At 47.5% G+C, this 16,344-nt stretch overlaps 1 protein-coding gene across 3 annotated transcripts in view; it reads left to right on the plus strand.

Annotated features, from left to right (window-relative positions):
- The first annotated feature begins 2,689 nt into the window (after positions 1–2,689).
- ARHGAP31 (Rho GTPase activating protein 31) overlaps positions 2,690–16,344 on the plus strand; it is a 61,120-nt gene continuing 47,465 nt past the window's right edge. Inside the window, exon 1 of one of the 3 annotated variants that reach the window (XM_030945510.1) lies at positions 2,690–3,931. In XM_030945510.1, the coding sequence (XP_030801370.1) occupies positions 3,832–3,931 (100 nt within the window). In that variant the 5' untranslated portion in view covers positions 2,690–3,831. The other 2 variants (XM_030945520.1, XM_030945530.1) reach the window with 2 other exon arrangements.

Raw genomic sequence — 16,344 nt, forward strand, 5'->3', positions numbered from 1 at the left:
TGTAAAGCCTCCCTTGTTTGGCTCCCGCTCACCTTGCCTGACCTTCTCCTCCTCCTCCTTCTCCTCCTCCTTCTTCTCGTCCTCCTCCTTCTTCCTCTCCTCCTCTTGGCCACAGGCTCCCTGGGCACTCCTGTAGCGACCTCCCCTCTGTCCTCTTGCTGAACCTTATCCTGGCACGGGAAGAGCCACCCCTGTAGCCCAGCCTGCCTGGCAAGAGCTCTCCTGGAGCTCCTCATGGTTTCTTTCTCTCATTGCAGCACACACCTCTTTCACCCAGCTTGCCATGCCATTTCCTTTCTCCAGTTCTCTTCCCTCCACGGGAACGAGGAGCTGGGCAGCAAACCTACAGCATCTGAAAGAGCTTCTGTGAATAAAGTGGGAATATTACCTGTTTTGTTTCTAGCTTCTCTTCCCTCTACTTGTGCTTCAAATACTGGTTTTTCTTGTCATGGGGGTGGCAGTCTCTCTGCTTTCCCCACTAGGGTACCATGGTGGCGATGGCTGCTGGTGGGTCCTGCAATCTGGCACTGGATACTCAGGGTCCAGGGTCCTGGCTGGGATCAGGGCAGCAGACCACAGACCCCAAATAACCAAAATGAGATGGCAGCACCTAATTTCTGCAGTGTTTATCAGCCAGCAGGACCCACCATCGTGGCTTCCAAACATGGCACCAAGAAATGGTTCTTCCAGCTGAAAATGCCTGCTGGCCTGTAATAAACACCACGGGGTGAGGGTGATGTGCTGACCCAGCAGTGCTGCTGAGTCCCCATGCTCTGGGACTGTGAGCCTTGGAGCAGGGCTGTACAAGGAAGGGGAAGGGATCCGTGCTGCACAGGGTTCTCCCCCGCCCCTGGGGTCAGAGCTCCCTCACTGGTGACATAAGGAAGCTTTACTCATGCAGGGGGTGATTTTATTTAATGAATTTATTTATTTATTTATTTATTTATTTATTTATTTATTTTAAAATGGAGGCATTCTCTTCTGAAGACATTCTGTTTGGATAGATTTGCAAGAGAGGAGTAGAGAATCCATATCTAAGATGAGGGAGGGCAATGGAGATGGGGCAGGAGTGTGATGTAGGGGGTCAGGTGGACACAGACCCTGTTAGAGATGTGACCACCATCTGATGTAGAGCAGTGGAGGAGACCAGCACAGTGATATTTAACATCTTGTTTAGCTCAGGAAGGGAGGGAAGGAGGGTCTGCAGAGGGGAGTTCAGGGCTTCAAAGAACTTGGTGTGGTTACTCACCATGGTGAACCTGTTCTCTCCCCGCTGGTCCTGTGTGGGGACCCAGCCATGTGGGAAAGGGCTGGCGAGTGCAGCAGGACATGCCTCCTCCCTGAGGGGGCTGGGACAGGGCTGCATCCTCCAGCCACCCAGACAGGGGGACGATGGGCTGGCAGGGCACACAGGTCTGAGCATCCTGCTGTCTGTGTGAGCTGTGTGAAGCGAGCCCTTGGCAGGCAGGGCAGGATGCGCCGTGGCACGCGATGGCTTTGGCGGCACGTTGGTGCAGGGAGGGATCCCATGCTCTGACTCAACATCAAGGTGCTGTGAGAAGCTCAGAATAAATTCAAGGAAGTTCTAAGTGTTTCATGAGGACTGAGGGTTCCTGAGAACAACCACTGGTCTGGTGGTGAGAGCTGAGTTTTCCTCCTTAGCCTGCGAGTGGGAGCAGAAGGCAGGGAGGTGACAGGCCAGACATCTCTATGGCATTCTGCAAATCACTTTCCCCTCAATCTGTCAGGCATCAAGCTGTAAAATGGGGATAATTATGATAATTACAGTGATAAACTGCACAATCGGAGCTATAATTGGGCAAGGTCCATCACCAGGTCCCTTGGTGTTTTTTCTTATATGTGAAGTGGTAACATCCAACACTTCTAAAGGAAAAAAAAGTCACCATACCAACAGAACCTGAATTGATTTTGACAGAGGTCAGATCTCAGACAGAGCTTGATTTCTCTGAAAAATAATCTCAAGTGAGTGAGGTGGTGAGTTTGCAGAGGGGTTCCTCTGCCCCATGAAAATGCAGAACCAAGGCTTGTGAAGGGAGGTGGGTTAAGCGTGTCCTTTTCCCCATTTCCTGGCCAATTTTTCTCCAAACCAAAACTACTTTCCTTGTCTTTGGCCTGATTTTTAGTGAAAAGCTGTAATATACTGTTTTTCATTTGTTTGTTCATTTTTTAACCCAGACCCATATAGCTACATTTGGCACAGAGTAAGAGGGGTCAGCGAAGCCTTAGGAGAAGTAATTTTGCCTCCCCGGGTATGCTGGTGGGCATACCCAGTCCTGTAAAGAAATCTGAATTTCTGGGATAAAATGTGAAGTAACTGCAAGGAACTGCTCTAATGAGCTGACATCTATGTGTACTGAAAACTGGAGCAGAAAAGTGTTTATGGGGTGAAGGGGGCGATGACACAGACAAGATACAGGGCCTGGAGGCAGACCTGTCCCATTTCCCTTCTTGCTGTACTGAGTCATTTCATCTCCTTATCTAAATCCCATTGTTGGTCAGGGGGAGCCTTTTTTGGGAGCTGACTCGAAAGTATGTGAACTCAGATGCCCGGACAGCATCTGTTTCTGCTTGCCGGGGAGGAGGGAGCTGCAGGTTTCCCTCCTTCCCCCTCTCTTTAATTCCCCAACTCTCGGTCCCCTCCTTGCGCTTCAGCAGCTCCATCCCGCACCTCTGCAGAGGAAGGCAGATCCTGCAGTGACAGAGTCACATTGGAGGGCAGGAAGGCGCCTCGCAGCGAAGGACTCGGCGAGCAGAGGCAGAGATTTATTGGAGAGGCTCCCGGTCTCTCCGCTCCTGGCCGGATCCTGCCCGGCCCTTGCCGGGCTGCGGGCTGCAGAGCAGGGAGCGCCCGGCCGCGCCAGGGGCTGCGGAGCCCGCAGTGATTTCCTCCCGGGCAGCCCGCTATCTGCCGAGCACCAGGGCAAATCTTCCCTCTTCCTTCCCCCATCCCAACTCCTCTGTCCTGTTCCCCCAACTCCTCTCTCCCCGCCTTCCCTCAGCCTCTCGCTCACACACACACACACACACACACACACACACACACACACACACACACACACACACACACACACACACACTTTACTGCCAAAAAGCGTCCTCCGCCCCCCCTCCTCAGCTAACTTCCTTTCAGCATTTTTTTTGAGCTGGATTATCCTAGGATTTGTAAAACGGGGGAAAGGAGAGAGCGACTGAGCGGGAGTCAGGACAGGAAGCTGGTTTCTCATTCCTCCAACTGTCCAAAGCAGGAGGAGGGGAAGGGGGGGGAGCCAAAGAGGAGCCTTGTGCAGACTCTTCCCCAGTCCCTTTTCATTAGTCCGTTTGAACTTCCAGTCTCCTCCGACAGCCAAGAGGAGCACGACCAGGCTGGGACGCCTTCTGCTGGAAGTGGCGACAGCGCGACTGACGAAACCCAGAAGGTGGCTGTGGAGGGTCCCGGGATTGCGCTGAGGGAAAAGACGCCCCCCCACCATCTCCTGCCCCCAACTTGCCAGCTCTGATGCGGGCACCCATCCACCACCCACTTGCCTCTGATGAGAACCCTTCTGGGCTCAGGCTATGATCGCTGCTGCTGCGGGCTGTGGAGCCTCCTCTTGCCCTGACCTTCTTCTGCCACAGGAGCAGCCCAACATCTGGTGGGGATTAATGTTTACTTCTCTGGCTGGACGCTGTGCGGGACCCCCGATGTTGCTCCCTGGGAGCGGGACACGGGCGGTGGTCTGAGGAGAAGAGCAAGAATTTTGTCGCCCAGCGTGAGGCCGGGGGGAGGGGGGCAAGGCAGGAGGGGGGTGAACCTCTTTTGGGACTAACCTCATGAAGAACAAGGGAGCCAAACAGAAACTCAAGAGGAAGGGAGCCGCGAGCGCGTTCGGCTGCGACCTGACGGAGTATCTGGAGAGCTCTGGGCAGGATGGTAAATGCTTCTTTATTCTCGCTCTGGTTGCAGAAAAGCCAAGCGCGTGTCCCCCTGTTCCTACTGGCCGGACTGCAAATCAGACCTTTCCAAAAAGCTAAGGGTTAGACAACCTGGAGCTGATTTATCCCTGGGAAGTGGAGTCACTGCCCTGTTACTCACAATGAATGAACGGTTGGAAGATTGCTTTGGTGATGCATCTGCATGACCCTTGCATGAGTAGTGCTGTGTGTGTGGAAAGGACTGGGCTGGGATTCTCGGGCTGCCTACGTTTGTACAAAGACAGCCTGACATCAGTCGTGATGCCCTCTCCCATCTGCCTGGCAGTGGAAGGGAGTAACAGGCTTTTAGCGAGTCAGGTTTGGAAATCTGAATGGTGCTCAGTGTTGCCTCCCCCAGGATTTCAAAATCCACCTTTAGTCCATGAGACTAGGATTTTGGAGGACTCTGGGGAGGAACTGGACTCCAGTACAGTTCCCATGTTGTCCTTGGACTGCTGGATGCAGACAGGACAGAGACTGGGTTATGGGGTGGAGTACGGTGTGTGGTGTAGGAGACATCTGAGCTAACACGTTCACCACCCTGCCTGTTGCCTTTCACTCCTTCTCCCCTTGACCTTCATGCTCCCAGGTATTGAATGAGAACACAGTAGCTCAGACAAGAGGTAACTCCAGTAGAATAAGGGAGTCCTGAGTTTGAAATGGTCAGTCCTTGCTGAGGGAAGGAGCAGAACGTTTTTTCCTAAGGTGGGTTGAATGACAAGAGAAGTGGTTGTGAGTTTGGCCAGCAGAAGGACCTGCAGTTTAGCAAGAGGAAAAAATAAATACATGCCTGTTACCATCTGTGATGTTAGCATTATGATCCCGATTTAGCATGATGTTCCAATTTGAATTGACCAATTTTACCAATGTCAGGTTATTTCAAGGGAAAAAAAAAGACTTCTAGCAGCAATGTTAGCTTTGTACAGGGAGAGCTGTACAATCAGGTCTTTCATTTGCTGATGAGCATGGCTGATGAAGTGCAGTGTGGAACCACACTGGCAGAGGGATGGGCTGCATAACAGGAGTACTTTCCATTGCACAGTGAAAAGGGCAGTAAATGTATCTCTAAGATGAACTGTTATAGATGTGCATTTATTTAGGTATGGGGGAAAACCAGCCATTCATCTGCATCGTGGGTTGTCTGCAACAGGTATCGGATCTTTTAACTTATATAGCTCTTAACAGCAATTGAATTAAGTGTCAAAAAAATAACAGACTTAATGAGTTGATGTCCCTTTGCCAGTGTGAGGTACTGACAGATAAATTCCATCCAGTGCTACCATGGACCTCTGTGGTGAAGAAACTGTTTGCAGCTGTTTACAGAAGCACTGGAAAACAACGCAGGGAAGGCGGGCACAGGCAGTATATTCACTTGAAGCAGCAAGGAGAATTTTAAAGGCAAAACCATACTTACTGCAGTTGAAATTAGGCCAGATGAGCAAAATCTATTACCTAAAAATCCCATCTTTTTTTTTTTTTAATAGTCTTTTGATAACAAGAAGTAAGGACATTTTCTCAAATCTCATTTGTGGCATGGTTCACAGTTCCAATGTACTTATCTCTCCATGCTGAGGAGCAGTGGGGAGAGTAGGAAGTTCCTTTCCTTTCTGCAGTACTGCTGTTTGTTCCGTAGCACATCCCATTGCCCAGTGCTGTGGGATCCAGAAATGAAAGACTCAGATGTTGTAGGTTTATTGGTAAGGGTGTAAGTTAAGTTGGATTGGAAGTTCCAATTCATCAGGACAAGGGGAAAAGAAATTAAAGTATTAGAGATATTAATTTTGTTGGTAGTAGGACTCTCAGGATAAATAGAAATGACCAAGAATGCTGAAGTGATGTCTTGGGGAAAAAGGAAGGTTGAGATGTCACCAGGACATCACAAACTTGCAACCAAATTAGAAGAGCGTTCAGGGTATGAGAGATGGTTGATTTGGGGGGAGTTGAATTGTCCTGCTGAGAATTATTTCCAGTGACAAGTCAGTGCTCCTGTAGGCAGCAGGTTTTATAGGGACATGAAGCTATAGCTTTCTCTCTGCTTTGTTTTCTTCTCAGTGCTGTGTGTTTAACTGGTGGGATGCAGGCTCAGGTTGTTCCCTACTGAGAAGCAATGAAGTTCTAAGACTGTTCCTGGTATCTGAGAGTGGTGAGGAGCAGGAGAGCTTTTTGGCTGCTGTCCAGCAAACATTTTGTTGTGGGCCTTTCTGCAAGCAGGTTTAAAATGTACCCAGAAGGGTTAACTGTAAAGAAGATGCTGTGGGCCCGGCAGGACGTGAGTCATATTTGTTGTGCTTTCCGTGCTCAGGTTTGCTTTAGGCCATCCTGCAGTGCCGGTGTGTGTGACTGGAGCTGCACAGGCAAGGAGAGGCTGAGACCTGCTTTGCTGGTGCTGGCCAAGGGAGCACAGGGGGTGGCCAAGGGTAGTGAAGACGATTCAATTTGGAATTTTCCCCTCGGGGTTAGTACAAGACCTTTACAGTTAGGGGGTGCTGCGCTACTTGTGTGATGCTTTGTGGAGGAGAGGCACAACTTGAGTCCCTACGTGCTTGTGGTTGCTGATGAGCAGCTTGTGCTTTCTGTAAGGACCTTAGTCCCTGTGATGTTGCCAAATTCCAGTGGAGAGAATTATATTCTGCTAAAGGTATCAGCATTTCCTCTCTTCCCATGTAACTCTTTAATGACTTGATATGGTTCTCTTCAGAGACAGCCAAGGATCTCGCTGTCTCCCTTACCAGATCCATGTATCTAAGCCTCTCTTAGAAAGAACTTTATGGTAATACAATAAAAGCTGCAGCAGAACTACAAAGTATTTAAAAATGATCAAATAGGAAGACTTTAGCAGGTACAGTGAAGCAGTTCAGGAGCCAAAAACATGATACAAATCCTTTAGCTGTAAGTTGATTCCTTCAGATCTGACACAGGTCAGTGGTGATGGGCAGATGTAGATGTCTGGTGGCTGGTTAGACACTCAGATGTGTTGAATTTACTGTGTTTCAAGTCAGTTCCTGTCAGTACCACATTTGACCCTACTTGGCCTTTTCCTGCTGGCAGTCTCTGCACAGACACTGGTCACACTTCTTATGGGGGCAGACTGCTATCAGTGCACACAAGCATTTAAAATCATGACTCAGGCCACAGAAACCACCACATAAAATCTTTGCTGGGTTCTTTGTCCGCTTTCTGTTTTGTGAAACTTCAGTGTGCATCTGGGTTATGTTTTCAAGTCTTTCTTTGGTAAGAGGGCTAGAAACTTGGGGAAAAATAAACTTCTCTTCCTCCTCACCACAATTATCAAACAATGGCTTAAATAGCAGCGTGTATGAGGACAAGCTCACATCAGACATAAAGGAATGATGGCTGGCAATACCAATGAGGAAAAGTTGTCTAATTTTACGTAGTCCCTCCTGTGTCACTTCCAGCACTGAATCCGCACTTGAAGGCAAGTGATCTTTTGGAATATAAAAACTTCACTAGAAAGCAGTGTCCATGCCCACTCTTTGGACATGGATAGGTGTCCATGCAGAAGGAAGTGAGTACTAATGGCCCTTTACTAAAACTTTTTACTGTGCCAAACTTTATTGAAATGTATCAGTGTAATGGGGCTAACAGATAATAGTCTTGAAGGATTAACATTAGAGTCATGTTCTGGCCTCTTGATAACCAGCTTGGTTTCCAGAGGAGAAAAATGCATTGTGCCCCTGCTGAAGTCAGTGGGAGTTGCACATCAGGCTCTCAGTTACTGTAATAACAACAGTGTAATTTTCTGGTGACGAATGGGCCAGCAGAGAAGACAAGACACAAGTTTGTGCACCATCTTTAGCTGGGGCAGGACACTCTGAACTGCTTAAGAAAACAGTCACAAAGAACAATCTTACTTCTGGTTATATCACAAAAGTATTGTAAGAGGAGGCTATTGTAAGAGTCAAAGCTGTTAAAGTGAGAGGAGCTAAATCAAAAGGAATTTTAATATTCCTAGTGCTTCTAACTGTGGGAAATTCAAGCTGGGATTTCAGGTACACAGCCACGTACAACTTTCACTCTTTAAAATGGAAATGCACACAGCATCTACAAGAATTGGATTGTGATGGTAAAAGATTATCCATTCTTTTGTGTAGGAGCTGCTAGCAATCCAGACCTACCTTTGCTTCATATGCCAGGTAGAACTTGGAAAAAGGCTGAATGTTTCCTGTGTTTTTTTGGTGTGCTAGGTGTTGGGCTAAGAGGTGCTACCAGGTGTGCATAAAGCCAAACCTCAGACTTGATGCCTTGTTCTTATGGTGCAGGTCATCTCTGTGTGTGTGAAATTCCCCTGTTTGCTGGAGAGTTAATTCTGCTGCTGCTGTACCCCTCTGTGGTTTCTTCCACATCTGTTTCCTGCCTGATGTTGTCTGGTTGGGATGCAATGAGCTCAGCTTTTCCCCTCAGCCCCCTCCCACACTCCCCACAGCTCCCTCAATGGCTCTCACCCTGAGCCTGTAGCACCCAAACCCCTTCCTATCGATTCATCTGATGCAGCTTATTGGCTTTGCTTGTTACTTGCTTTAGAAAAAAAGAGCTACTTTGTTTGAGAAGTTTTGGAGCCTCCAACTCCCTTGTTCTCCCCGCTTGAGGGGAGAGAGAGCAAGGCCAGCCAGCAGCACTCCCTGAGGCTGGGGAGGGAAGAGGAGCTGTTGTCTTCAAATGTAGACAGGGAGACATGTGAGGAAACCCTTACAGTAGTATGGGAAAGGAGACAACAACATGGCTTGCCCATATGACACTCTTCTGTGCTGTGCAGCTGTGCAGTGGCTGCTTCTGCCTGGTCACAACTGCATTGGAATGAAAGAATAAGGAATGTTTTCATTTTGCATTAGTGGTCTCAAAAAGCTGGTGGCTCTGGCCAGCCCTGGCTCTACAGGCAGGTTCTTCAATGCACCTGAGAGGTGCAGTAGGCAAAGGCTTTGCTGTAGCATAGGCAGGTAGTTCAGAGGGAAAGCAGTAACAATAATTCAGCCATGATGTGCTGTGTACAAAGGAAAGGTGGGCTTGGATACTGCTTGCTTGTTTTGGTACAGCCCCTTAAGCACACTGTCCTCTGCACAGTGATTTTGTCGTCATGCATTTCACTGTGAAGCTGCCTTGTCCATACATGACTGGATAAGGAGACCTGTCACTCAGGGAAAAATTTTCTTGCTTCAAGAACAGACTGCCTTTTGAGTCAATCATTAAACCTGCTACACAGATGTGAAACAGCTTTTCTAGGCCCTGTGGCTTTCTTTCCTCACCCTGGCATGTCTTTTGGGATAGGAGCATGCTGGGATGAGCATGAGGGTGCATGCAAGTCCATAGCACAAATAAGTGTATGCCACACAAGGCTGCATTTGTGTTCACTTAGGACATTTTTTTAAAGCTGTTTTTCCTGTAGTGATGTTTCAAAGTGAAGGCATGCCCATACTTTTGGGTAGGTGCTTTCGGTTAGTGACGCATGCAACAAGTCCTGGGAAAACTGCTGAAGAATCATTAAAGGCAAACTGGAGGTAAAGGATGAAGCTTTTATTTTTTTTTTTTAAGTCCCCGTGGAAAAATGAAAATGCCACACACTCATTTAATCTGCTGCAGAAGAATGAAGAGCTGCATTCATCCGTCTCTGAAAATTAGAAACTGTGGCACTGGGGATTTCTGTCTCAAGAACTGATCAAGCTGAAAAGAAACCTTTTTGTGGAGCCAGATTGCCTTCAATCTGGATCTCTTTCGTGACCTACCTTACTCTGTGGCTATGCAAACACTTGTCTCCATTCAAGGAAGGAAGTGGCAGAGGCTGGGAGGAGAACAGGACAAGAACGGCCTCTTGGGCTGGCTCAGAAAGGCTCTAGTCCTCTTTTTTTTGTGTGTGGTGTGCTGCTGGTGTCTGATCCACATTTTCACACTGCTGATATGCTAGGAGGCCACATGGCCTGCCCTCTGTGGGCTCTATTCCTGGCTCTAGTCATGCAGGCTGTGTGGATATTTAAGGCTGCATCCCCTCATCCTTGTGACAGGAGCAGAAGGGACAGTTGAACTCTGAAGTTTTGCGGGGAGAGAAGTGGGATTGTGTTATTGTACAGTGAAGGAGAGCTGTGGCAGTGGGGCCTGAGAGCTGAGTACATGTATTGGCAGGTGGAGGAGCTAGGCTGGGCTTTGAGGGAAGACAGCTCCTTGGCCTTTCAGTGTCTGCCAAAGCATGTCTGGTGGACAAGAGATGAGCAGCTTTGCTGCCAAAATGGACACTGTGGAGGAAATTATTAATAATGTAAATTCTTGCATTTTCTCCACCCTCTGTTGCAAGTGGTGCATCACATTTGGAGTCCCAGATACCAGCCTCTATGGCAACAAGTGAGAGCAAAAAGACACTGGGAACAACGGGAACAGAAGCCATCTGTTTGCTTCTGTTACTTTGCTGTTCCTTCTTGTTTTGGATTATGTTTGTGTTACTTCCTCAATCTGGGACCTGGATTTTTGTGTCTCTGTGGCACAGTGTTACTGTTGTTTAACATTCATGTTGCAAGCTCAGCTCCTTGTTCAAAGTATTGACTTTCCATTGCTAGCACTGTGTGATTAGCAGAGAACTCTTGCATGTTGCCTGCTGCTTTACATTTCCCTTACTGAGCACTGCAGGAGGCAGATGTGTGGTTTGCATGCACTGAGCCCCACTTTGATCCTGCCTTCTCCACCACCCCCTGCAAACAGCATGAATCACATCTTGCCTGCAGATCTTAGGTTAGGACACATATTTTGATTTAGCAAATGTTTTCTCTTTGTTAGTAGCAGCTGATTTCATCTGAACTTGGAAACCAAGGAGTAAGGACTCCACTGGTTGTGGTGTCACAGGTCTCAAAGGTTCAGGGAAACAGCTGTACTGGATGAAACACTGGCAGTGCACGGGGTGGATGTGCAACACAGGCTGATCTAGCAAGTGATGGGCAAGTCTGGGAGGTCGCCATCGGTCAGGGGTGCTTGGGTCCCCAGCTTTGGTGCAGGCCTGGTTCTAGTTTGGAGAGCTCAGAGAGCATCTGTAACTTGGGCTTGGCATGTATGACGCAGTTCTACAGCAGCAACATTTGCTGGCACGCAGGGTTGTGCCAAAAATGTATGCTTCAGTGTTTCTCCTTTAACGGTAATAAGGGAAATGAAAACAGCCTGTCAGTGATGGTATAACCAGCCTGCTCTGGAGGGCCGGGGTGGGGTGGCTGTCAGATTGAATGCCCACATCATGGCTTGGACTGGATCTCTGTCTGGAGGGTGATTAAAGGATGGAGAGCTACCAGCATCTGCCTCCAGTCCAGCACCACCAGCAGGGTGCCAGATACACTTAGAGCTCTGACATGGAAACCTACAGATACCTTATTGAAATGCAAAGGCTGCTAAATGGGTGCACTGCTGGTTATTTCAAGGGCAACTAGTGTTCCTAGCCGCCTACCAGTGGCTCCTTACATTCCCAGAGCCTCAAGCCTCAGCTGTTCTTTGCTCGCATGCCAGAGCCTTCAGCTTCTCTGCTGATAACTTCAGTTAATGTGTTTTGCATTGTCAACAACAACAAAAACCCCAAACAAACCAACCAAACAAAAAAAACCACAAAAAAACCCCAAACAAAAAAAATCTGCAGTATGTTTACAATGCACACAGAACAGCGTAGCATAAATTGAATTTATTGTTAAATGAAATTACATTGTGCAACTGTGCTGACTGTATTATTATAACTTTCATACTTAATTCAATAATGTAGACTCCATTTTCTACATTTATCTGAAACCACAAGCAGACTTTCCGATCTTCTGCACCAGTGTGATTGCAGATATGAAAGCACTTAACCATGGACTTGAGATGTACCTTTTTGTCAGATGTTGGGGCTTTTGCATACAATGAAGTTACAGACACCAATACTAACCTTCACCCTCACTCAAGTGCCAGATCCCTGCTACCCCTGTGTGTGACAGCCAGGGGTTCAGTCCCTGATGCTACAAGTCTTGTGGCACATAAGTGCACAGGGAAGTGCCAGTCCTCTTCTGTTTCACCCCCCCTGCCTTGAATAGGATCCTGCACCTGGATTAGATTCTCCATTTTCACCTGAGTGGGGGCCCTTTTCATTTTAACAGTGCACCAAAAGGGGAAGAGCAAAACTCATGCTTTTTGCAGTTGCCTTCAGTTCCTCCAGCTCAGTTGCTCTGTTCCCATTTGGGAGCAGCTGCCTGGCCTAGGCTCAAACCAGCCTTCTTCCACCCTGGTGTCACCAGTGATGATGGGTGTGACAGACTCAGTTCCAGGCAATGTCAGGCTGGCTGCATGGCTGCCTCAAATTAGGTGAGTTAATGTCCATGGAGGAAGAGTTACCTTAACAGCAGTAGAAAATGTTACAGAATCACAGAATTACTGAGCAGGGACTTCTTGAGATTAACTAGACCAAACCCTCTGCTCAAGCAGGGTCAGCTTGAGCCAGTTGCCCAAGACTCTGTCCAGCTGAATTTTGAATATCTCCACAGAATTTTGGATATAACCTCTGTGAGCAAACTGATCCAGCCTCAGACTACTGTTAGAGTAAAACATTATTGTGTTCAGATGGAGTCTCCTGGTTTTTAATTTATGTATCTTGTATTGTCAATAGGCACAACTGAGAATAGACTTGCTCCCTTTTCTTCATTCCCTTCCATTCTTCATTCACAGTAATAGATCCTTCCTGATCCTTCTGTGATACAGGATAAGATGACCCTGGCCTCTCCTCACATGAGAGATGCTCGAGTCCTTTAATTTTCTCTGTGGCCCTGAGCTGAGCTTGCTCCAGCCAAGTCCTTCTTGTACTGTGGAGCCCAGGGCTGGACACAGGACTCCAGCGGTGGGCTCAGCAGTGCTGAGCAGAGGGGAAGGATCACCTCCCTCAACCTGCTGGCAACTCACCCCCTAATTCTTCTGATGTTCTTAGTAATCTATGCAGTAACTAGCAGAGATTTTCCTTGGTATCCCAGTTTTTGCTGGCAATTCAGTCAATAAGTAACGTGCAATCAGGACGTTGTAAAGGATCCTTTCTACCTTGCTTAATGCTCTTTCTGCCCTGGTTAATACCCAAAAGGAATTGTCTTTTCATAAAGAGCCCCAGTTCTTTAATGGTTTCTGAAGTTTTGCTGCTGGTCAGCCCAAATAAATAAATTACTATAATATGCTGCTATGCTGCGTCTTCTGAAAGCCGTGCAGAGCCTTGGCTTAATAGAAAGTCTACCAAAAATGCTTTAAAGCAGCACACCTTTCTCAGGTGGTGTTTGTCCCCCTCTCCTCCCCCAAAGCCACGGTGCACAGAACCAGGGCATTGTGGCCAAGCTCCTTTCTGCCAAAGCGTGTCCCGCAGACTGGAGAGTGAGAAACTTTGCTGCCAAAATGGATACCGTGGGGGAAATTATTAATAATGCAAAGCTTGCTTTTTCTCCACCCACTCTCACAAGCGGAACATCACATTTCAAGTCCCAGATACCAGCCTCTATGGCAACAAGGGAGAGCAGAAAGGCACTGGGAACAAGGGGAGCAGAAGCTGTGTTACATCTCCAACATGGGGATCCAGCAAGGGGAGGGGAAACTCACATCCCTTTGCAGGATTCTCAGCTGTGTCTGCTGCTCTTAGAAATATGCCCTGAGCAGCTGACTTGGGTTCATAGCAATTTGTCTCCAGCTCCTCACTGCCCTCTTCTACACTCAGGGCTCAGCTAACTAAATGCCTTTGGAAATGCTATTATCTCCTGTGCTCTCTGGGGCCAGGAGCAGCATGAAGATTGATCATCTGGAACAGGAGGCTTTGTTTAGTTCTATAAAGTACAGAGGAGTTAAAGAAAGAACAAAAAATAAACGCCAAACCCAATGCAAAGCTCACTTTAAATCTCATGCCCTTTATTTGCTCTCGCCAATCTGGGAACATGAATGTATTTTGTTTTGTCATGCCATTAGATACTATCACATGAGGAAATGGTTAGAGGAGATATACCTCCATCTCTAGAACAGGAATTGAACATCCAAATGGCCAGGAGATATTCCTGATATAACTAAGTTGTGTAATTTATTTCCTGAAGAGCATCAGACAGGAGGCCAGGTCAGCTTCTCTGTTACAAACTTTATTTAAAGGATGCCCTAGCTGGTTTTCACTAAACACAGTGGCATCAATACTGCCTTTTTACCTGAAAGATGCTGAACATGCTCACAAATTTTCTATACACGTGGGATGCAAGGCTGAGAATCCAGGCTGGATCTGTGCCTGTACTCACCATCTATATTCACTGGCTCATCAAAAAATGCTGATTTGGCAAACAGAACACCGGGAGGAAGGGTGTCTGTGTGCGTGTGTGTGTGTGTTTATCTGCAGCTGAATATTTCAGTTGGGATATTTTTGATACATTGGCATTCTGCATTTACCATCTCAGCAGTGAATGTGACTGTCAGTCCTGTTGCAGACAGGCAGCTTGTCAGCACAACAGAGCCATCCGGCATGTGGAAACCCTTTGCTGCACATGCAACTAGTGCTGGCTTTTCTGTTCTTCTCCCATTGTGGTGATGCTGCTGGTGGTGGCAGTCACACCTTAGGAGGTTCAGAGGTGTGATCAGGCAGGGTGAGCTTCCTTCTTGAGCCCTTGCATCTGTGCTGCAATTTGTGTGAAATAAATAAGCTGTCAGTGGGACTGAATTGTTTACTTTCTTTGTGCAAAATCAGAGAGGGAAACAGCTTCAGCATTTTGCTCTTTCTGTTTTTATCTTCTTGGTGTGCTCCAATTGGTAGTGCATTTTCCTTACCCTTGTTCTGGCCAGGTAATTTCAGATACATGAGAGGCTAAATGAGAACAAACTCTCTTGTGAGATTTATTGCATCTTCTGCTTCTAATCAAGACAGAAAAATAGAGCAACAGACTTCCTTCTGTAATCCTGTTCTCTCCATTCCAGTCCCGACTGAAAACCAGAAGTACAACAAGGAGGAATGCAGCAAAAAAAAAAGAAAAAAAAAAAGTTAAAACAAATGTCCTGGAATCTCTAAGAAGAGCGTGGGGTTTGGCCTGAGGTGATGGCTCAGGGGTGCAGAGGGGCTGTGGAGGCTTCTCCCTTCCCTCAAGTGTTTTCAGTTCCCTCTACTTAGCTGTTTTTTTCACCTCCCCCTGTGCTACCCTCCCCGTCTCCCTCCATTTTGATAACTTTATTGCCAGGATGGCAGTATGCACATGTTGCCAAAGTCAATACATCAAGCTCTGTGCCCAAGGCAGGCTTAGGAGCAGTAAATGAGAAGAGCTGGTCTTGATCCATTGGGTCCATCATTCTTCCCTCCTGACTCAATAGTGACTTACATGCTGCTGCCTAAGGTTTGCTGTGTAAAGCCACAAATGGGAGCCGAGCTGGGAAATTCAGTTCCATATCCCAGTAACTTCAGTTTGGGGTCACCCTCCAGACTTGCCAGAACCTAGATAAGGAATGGAATCCCCTGCAGCCCCATCTGTAGATCAGGTGCATGTAGGTGACCCAGTGCCTGCTGTCCTCCTCGGGGTGGCAGGCAGAACACGGTGCTGGAGGCAGCCCTTCATCACTGCTCACAAACCTGCTTGAGGCGGGGAGGAGCTGATGTGACAAGCACAAAGGAGGGCTAGGAGTCCTAATTAGTCCTAATTTCTATCCTGCTAAAACACCCATCTGTCACTCTGCTGCAATAATGAGATTTGAGGAGATTAACTGGATACCAGTGAGGCCCCTCAGCATGGCAGCTCAGTAAGTGTGTTGCTGCTCAGCTTTAAGCCACGCTTGCAGCAATTACACCCCAAGCAGGTTTTTATGTCTGGTTAGTGCTTGCATGGGAGTGGCCCAAAAAAATCTGCTACAGGAATGGGGTGGGTGATTTAGAAGATGGCAAGTGTAGTATGAGCTCTGTCAAGTTGCTGTCTAGGCATCATTTGGGGAAATGTTGCCATTTGGGCACATGGTAAAACAAGGACCCCAATATTTAAAACAATCCCTGGTTTATCTTTGTCTTTCCTAGAGCATAGGGTCTCTTTTACAGATGCACATGCTGTGCTGTGTCTTTTCCTTTGCAGAAGCAATTTCTGCTGGAGCTAGGATTTTTTTTTATCCCGTGTCCTAAACTGTCACGTAGTGCTGCTCTGCCTGGCTCAACAGCTGCCACCTCCCAGCCTAGAGGTGGGTGGAGTGAGTCTTGTTTTTGCAGTTTGTGAAATATTTCAGGATGTAAGGCACTCATTAAATTATTGATGTTAGCTCTTGGGCATTAAACAGATGTGAACTGCAGCTCTGGATCCTAAGGGCTTTAGAGGCTTATCCCTGCCCTAATGATGGTTCCCTGTTTGGGATTTTCATGCATCTCTCACTGCAGATTTGAACTCACTGCAGGAT

Source organism: Camarhynchus parvulus, chromosome 1 (genome assembly GCF_901933205.1).
Source record: "Camarhynchus parvulus chromosome 1, STF_HiC, whole genome shotgun sequence".
Classification (NCBI taxonomy): Eukaryota; Metazoa; Chordata; class Aves; order Passeriformes; family Thraupidae; genus Camarhynchus; species Camarhynchus parvulus.